Source organism: Pteropus vampyrus, unplaced genomic scaffold (genome assembly GCF_000151845.1).
Source record: "Pteropus vampyrus isolate Shadow unplaced genomic scaffold, Pvam_2.0 Scaffold101, whole genome shotgun sequence".
In the NCBI taxonomy this organism is placed as follows: Eukaryota; Metazoa; Chordata; class Mammalia; order Chiroptera; family Pteropodidae; genus Pteropus; species Pteropus vampyrus.
The window spans coordinates 5,088,871-5,096,199 of NW_011888882.1; the positions used below are offsets into that span (position 1 = coordinate 5,088,871).

The 7,329-nt window shown below is 35.5% G+C and overlaps 1 protein-coding gene across 1 annotated transcript; it reads left to right on the top strand.

The window, feature by feature from the left end:
• Positions 1–5,809: 5,809 nt before the first annotated feature.
• LOC105295232 (40S ribosomal protein S29) lies at positions 5,810–6,115 on the top strand. The gene has a single exon (XM_011364819.2). It carries the CDS (start codon positions 5,858–5,860, stop codon positions 6,026–6,028), a length of 171 nt encoding a protein of 56 aa, XP_011363121.1. The 5' UTR covers positions 5,810–5,857; the 3' UTR covers positions 6,029–6,115.
• Positions 6,116–7,329: the final 1,214 nt, after the last annotated feature.

Below are 7,329 nucleotides of genomic sequence, written 5' to 3' on the forward strand. Positions count from 1 at the left end.
CCGCCTGTCAATCACCAGCCGCGGAGTTACGGCTGGCTGGCCGACGTTCTGCAAGGAACGCGGGGAGATGCCCGCCGCCGTGCGGTCTGGTTTCGCGCTGTCTCCTAGGCGGGAGATGGCGCTGTGTTGTCCGGTGGGGATTAGGAACCTGGGGTCGAATATAGAATGGATGAAGAGAGCGCGAACGGAGTGAGGAAAGGCTGTACAGCGCTGCGTAAAACAACTGGGTAGCTGAAAATATGGTGGGGTTGGCGGGGTTCCGCGAGGGCGGTGAGTACTGCTGGGCTGGCATGGTGGTTTTGATCCTGTGCAGTTCGCCGCGATTGCTGAGATACTTGGCCATTCTCCCAAGTGTGTTTCCCCAAGGCGAACGAAGCCAGAGGCATTAAAACTCAGCATTTGTGATGAACAAGTTGCCAAAGGTCGGATTAGAAGGCGCTCTATCTCTTTACGCCTTAGTTGATGTGCGAATGAACACAGTTCGCGACTCTTTTATACAATAGCCAGAAGCGTTGTCTCCCTATTTTAGAAAGGAAAAGCAACGTGGCGCCCAGCCCTGGAGTACTCCAGCTGTACCTACCTCCCACCATGTGGCTCGCCAAGCCTCGGAGTTGGCCCAGCGCAGCAGCTGCTATGAAGCGCTGGCAACTCCGTACTCCATTAGGTCAACTGGTGGGAATTTATTCTGCAAAAAAACTACTTCTAGAAACCGATTTATTAAATATAATCTAAAATTGATAATATTTGTCTTTGAATTGTCTCAAGTTGATGAACTAATTGAAAGAGCTCTCCACCGCCTCCAAAATTTACAATGCTATCATCTCAGCGCATCAGAATTTATATGGAAATTAATATAGCAGGGATTCAAAGCTATCACTTGTTGGGATTTAAAGAACCATAAATCTAATATTTACATTAATCAACGTAAAATGTAAAACAGCTGTCGTCAGTTTAACCTGAAGTGACAAATTGTGGTAACAAAGTTATGTACTCGGAAATATTGGAGAAAAAAGCCAAACTGACATACCCTTGTCAACAAGACAGACTTTTCGTTATCCTTGAGAAAGACTTTCTCAACTAAAAGTGAAATAAGATAATGTAAGTGTGAAAAACCTAATGAAAAAGACGGTTTGAGTTTGCACTCTAGATTCTCTGCAGGGTAGAACTTGTCTTACAAAAAAGTTTATTTGTTCACATTTCATTTTTTCATAAAACCTGTTGAAAGAAGCTATGTTGTGCAGTGGGTACATAAACTACTATTCCCATGTTTTTAAAAAGCATTCAACTCAAACTGGGGATTGAGACAAAAGATAATAAAGGTTCCTTATTTTATTATAATAATAATTCAAAGTGAATGTGGTTATACTTGGAATAAAGATAAAGGAAGTATTTGTGTTTTACAAGCTGTTCAGTTATTTGATGTTGCTTATTGAAGTAAGGAATCAGTCTGCTAAACCACCTCAAACACTAATTGTGGTATAAACATAATTTGGTTTATAATTGCTTATAATTAGTTGCTTTTCAATTACTATTATGCTTTTTCCCAATTTAAGTTAATATAAAAGTGCCAAAAATCTTGGCAAGGTAAGCCTTGTTAATTTAATACAGGGTAATTTTACAAGTGTCTACCAACTGGACTGGTCTTTGTAATATAAATTGTTTTTCTTAAGCATCATTACTATCTTGAAGCTCAAACTTTCTTGTACATATTACTAGGTTGGTCAGTTAATCTTATTTAAATATTTCACTGTATCAGTTTTTTTCTTAATGTTTTTGAATATTCTACACTTTGTACATAAAAGATTGCTTAAAGGACGTAAGGACTCCCGATTCCCTAGGCTTTCATAAGGCATCTCTAATTATACCCCTCCCCCTCTTATTCTCTTTAATAATCCTTCCTATTGAGATCTTACCTAAATTTTTAAAAATGCTTTCTTAACCCCACTGCTACTTTCAGTTGTCCCCCAAATTTTCTGCTCTCCTTCACAGCAAAAATCCCTAAAAGACAGAAAGACATGTCTATACTTTTGCTCTTCACCTTCTTAATTCTACCACTTAATAGCTGCGTTGTCAGTTTACCCTGCCAACTGGCACATCCATATCTTTTGATGTCAAAACAAGGCACATATGTAAGTTTTCATATGCTTTTGGATTTCACATAAAATGACTAGATGGTGTGCCAGAGCTTCTTCAGGTACATGATTTTCTCTAATGTAAATGTGAGTTCCACCACCCAAGTTTGTTGTGGGCCTTATTGAAACTATAAGTGATAAAAGTGGTTTGGAAACTATAAAACCACATACAAAGATATGTTATTATTACTATAAAATGCAGACACAGAAGTACTGAAGAAAGGAACAACACTGAAATGCCAAAGATGTTTTACATTAAATTGTGAAATGAAAGTGCCCAGATATGATCTGTCCTAAAAGCTGTTGGCTTCTTTGGTATGACTAATGTGGATGAGAGGAGATATGCCAAAAGTGAAACTGCAATTTTTTTTGGAATGACTCCTATGAATGTCCCACATTGTATTTCAACCTATCAGACGTAGAGGAAAGACAAGTAAGAGAAAAAGTGAAACTAAACAGAATAAGAAACTCAGAAGAAGACAAATTTAGTACTGGTGTTTCCTAGGATGGATTAAATATTTAATAGCAGATATAAAGTTAAAAATAAGAAAAGAGACGAACTTAATAAATGGAAAAGGACAATGCCATTTATAAACAACGTAGTTGACTATTGTCCTGGCAAAATACGCAAACTTAATTTTCTAACTCATTTTCATCAGTAAATATTCAGTAAGCAAAGAATATAATGTGCTGTTTGCAAATTTCATGTGGTTCATGAACATTTATTTTCAGTTTTTACATATTTAAGAGACAGCCTTTTTAAAGGTTTCATATTTCTGTTTTGAGACCTTTTTTTACTATTTTCTCTCTTTATTGTGATCTCCAGTTGTAGCCATTGTGTCATCTAAAGGATTAAAAAATGAATTCTTTTGAATGTATCTAAAATATAGAGTAAATATAAAAAAATCACAAAATTCTTTTCAGATACTTTAAAAGCTTTTTCTTTCAAAATGTATAATTATCTGTTAAAATTAAAGACCATGTATAAATTAATTAATAATCACAACTCTTAAGTTTACAATATAAAGATAAATTTTTAATTTAATTTTTGAAAATTTAATGAAACCTATTAAATATTTTATGAAAATTAACTTATCTGCAATTCTAGTATAACATGTCCATTTTGCTACTAATGTAAAGAATATCACACTTCATGTATTGTTATGTCTACACCTAGATATACACAAATTTAAGAATAATATAAAAGTTTCAGTATTGCAAAATGTTCCTCAGCCACCACGCGCAACTGTTTGAAATTTCACACTAATTTGTGAGCATCTCTGATGTCCTGAGAAGCAAGAAAATGGATATTTGACAATAGGAAAAGATACTTCGTTAGGTCAAAAGCTATTGCATTCACAATGAGAAAAATAATTTGACTACTTATTTTGTCTTTTTAAAAAATCTAATAGTTTCTGCTATTCAAATTCTCCCCACATTCCAAAGCAAGGACTTTATCCTATGTCAACAGCACCCTAAACCATAAACCTTTATGGCATTCGTATTCAGTTGCCTTTTGTATTATGGACTCGGCAAGAGATGTGAAGAAGTAATTTCTGGGTGTAGATGTTTATGAGTCCACTGGATGTGCACTAGATTTCAAGTGACAGAGGTGCCCATATGTTATTTAATAAATGTAGTGTGAGCTACGTTTGTGACATGCAAGGTACAAGGCAGGGCCCTTCTGAGAGTTCATAGAATTGTTATTTCTGAACTGTAGGTTCTAACAACCTTTCACAGCTGTGGTTTAAAGGCCCAAACCCCCAACTCTTCCCTAGTCTTCCCTTGCCACTGGTAGACATAAATTTCTTAGAGATTTTTAATCTTTTGGGTCCCACCAACTACTCTATTTCAAAAAAAAAACTTGTCAGATTGAAATTAAAAAGCTCACATTCCCTGAGAACAAATATTTACAGCAATGCAGTTATTGTGTTTATTGCTTATGGTAAATTTTTAAGTGAAGTATTACAGAAAGTGAGTTTTATTGAACATTTAATTTATAATTCTTAGGGAAAATTAGCCCTATACTTCCTCTCCCCCCGGGTCTAATGTCTATTGCACAAAGTAGAATAAAGTTTATATCACCTAGAGTTTGGAGGCTTCTACTGTGTAGAAACTGAGTAGCTACAAGTTAAAGACTTCTATCTACATTCTGACATTTAAGACTCATTTCCAAAAACCAAAACAGAACTCAACTTAGTCTTCCTATGGTGAGGCCCACAAGTCCAGAAGCCAAGTGCCTACCATCTGGTTTGAAGTGCTTCATCCTTAAATATTAATAGCCAAGTATTAGCTATTTGAAGAAAGGCTTCGACATTTAAAGATAGATCAAAGTAAATAGGAAGAAAGGAAACCAGAGGAAACAAATAATGTAGGAAGCTGAAAGTAAACTTTCAAGAAAAAAACACCCATAATTATGCTCCACAGGAATAAGATAGTCTATCCATAAAAAAAAAAGCAAAAACAATTCCATATAAACAAGAGACGTTTAAAGAAAAAAAATGCTTAAAAATTAAAAATAGGATAGCAGAGATTAAAAAAAGGGATGGGTGGAGATAAATTTGAAGAAGTCTATGAGAAAGTAGGACATGCCAGATATTAAAGATAGGAGAAAAAAGGGAATTAGCCGATTAGTCCAAGAGTCCCCATAACCAAATAATGAGTTCTAGAAAGAAAGAATAGAGGAGGTAATTATAAATATATATAATAAAATATTTCAGAACAGAAGGACATTAATTGATAGGGCTCACCAGTTGCCCTACACAATGGATGAAAGAAAAAAAAGACCCAAACCAAGGCATAAAACTGTTAAATTTCAGAACAGTTTGGATAAAGATTTTTAAAAGCTTCCACAGAGAAGGCAGGGAAGGGGGATCACAATCAAAGGATAGAGTCAGAGAACACTGGAATTTTCATCAACATTGGAAGCTTTTTAAAAATTTATTTTCTAATTACAGTTGACATATGATATCATATTAGTTTCAGGTGTACAACATAATGATTAGACATTTAGATACCTTATGAAGCAACATTGGAAGCTTAAAGACAAAGGAAAAATATCTTCAAAATTTTGAGGAAAAAAAGTATTCTTAACAGAACTCTACCCAGTGTCAGGCAGTACCTAGGTTTCTTCTTTGTCTCTCCTCCCTTTCTCTCTCTCTTCCCTTTCTTTCCTTCTTTCCTTCCTTCCTTCCTTCCTTCCTTGCTTCCTTCCTTCCTTCCTCCCTCCCTCCTTCCCTCCCTCCCTCCCTCCTTCCTTCCTTCCTTCCTTCCTACCTTTTTTCCTTTTTTTCTTCCTCCCTTCCTTCTCTTCTTTCCTTCCTTCTCTTTCCTCATCTATTTATTGATTCATTTAAAAATTGAAGTACACTTGACATATAACATTATAGTTTCAGGGGTACAACATAATGATTAAATATATACATTGTGAAATGATCACCACAATAATCTTGTTACCATCTGTCAGCATATACAATTACAATTTTTTGTGTATGTGATAAGGACTTTTAAATTTATTCTCAGCAATTTTCAAATATACAATACAGTATTATTAACTATAGTCACCGTGCTGTGCATTAGTACCTAGGTTTCTTGATAAGCACTGTGCTAAACTGAATATATCATGTTTTACACAAAGTGTTAGTTAAAAGCAAATTGTCACTACGGCTTATTACAACCTATAAAAATTAATTACTCTTTTGCCTCATTGCCTCCAAGAGAGCAAGATGGGTCATCAGCAACTGTACTGGAGCCATCCGAGAAAATTCGGCCAGGGGTCTCGTTCTTGCCATGTCTGCTCAAACCGGCACGGTCTGATCCGGAAATATGGCCTCAATATGTGCCGCCAATGTTTCTGTCAGTACGCGAAGGACATAGGCTTCATTAAGTTGGACTAGATGAACTTCCATGAATGGGTCATTCCAGACATCTACTGCAGAAACAATGCTAGCTCTTTGTATATAAAATAAAAACTTCAATTATGAGTGTTTTATTGTGAATGGAAGCCACATGATCATAGAAATCTTTTTAAATTTGCTATTATCTTCTCAGTGGATTTATCTTCAAAATTTGTGGCTTGTTTACCCCTGGTTATATAAAAGTATTCATGTTGAATTCTTGGTAAAATAATAATAATAGTAATAATAATAATAATAATAGTAAGTGACCTCTACAAACTATTAAAAATAAGTAAAATGTAATTATTCTGTTTTTATTACACATAGAATATACGATTAGGACAATGGAACTAAAGTATTAAAGAATTATCTAAGTTCTATTCATGGCTTATTCTTTTGTATTCTTCTTTGAGAAAGATAATAAATGGAATAATTGGAACAATAAACTACCATTATCAATATGTTATCTCTCTTAGGATATCTTTATTGGGAGCTGAAAAACAACAACTATTCTGACATGTAGAAACAGGTTTTAGTTGGTCATTCAAAGCTTCCATTCATTCTGAAAGCTAGAGAAGTAGTTGGGAACCAAGAACTAGTACATCCCTTGTTTCATTTTTAATAAACTAAGCTATACCTGCCACATACCTAAATCCTGCCTCATTTTGGAATAAGGAGAATATGCTGATATTTGTCTCTCCTGGCAACCGCAGCCTGAACTCCCAACTTTACAGAGACAAAAAAAAAAAAAAAAGTCCAACCTCAATCTATCTGGTACTTGGGAACTTGAGATACTATTGCTTCACCCCCACTCAAATTCCCTTCTGCGAGAATCTGCCCTACCCACAGTCTCTGGAAGGGGCAGCCCTCTTTGCGTTAAGACCATGTCTCCCTAGCCATCGCTGACTGGACCAGGGCAGAACACCTACCATCAGATTCTATTGCTTGATTATTCGAACTCAGAGACTTAGACACTGAGTAACTCCATGAAGGACACTAGAACTGTAAGGTCAAATAGACTCAAGAGTGGCAGCCAGTTTTTGCTGTGTGCATTCAAATAAACAGAAATATCTTCAGAGATAAACCATAATAACCTAGATGTTTCAAAGGAAGAAATCATGCAGCGCTAGAGAATGGAGAGAGTAGTGGTTGACAACTTTGACGATCTCTATACTTGTGTTTGGGATCCATAAGATTCTCCTCGACTTCTGATCACCCCCTTTTTCACTTGAGTTAATTTGTATAGCTACCTTTTGCATGTAATCACGAATCCCTGACTCAAGAGTTTTTAAAAGATCATT

Coding starts and splice junctions, on each gene's coding strand:
- LOC105295232 (XM_011364819.2), top strand. CDS start 5,858: ATGGGTCATCAGCAACTGTACTGGAGCCATCCGAGAAAATTCGGCCAG.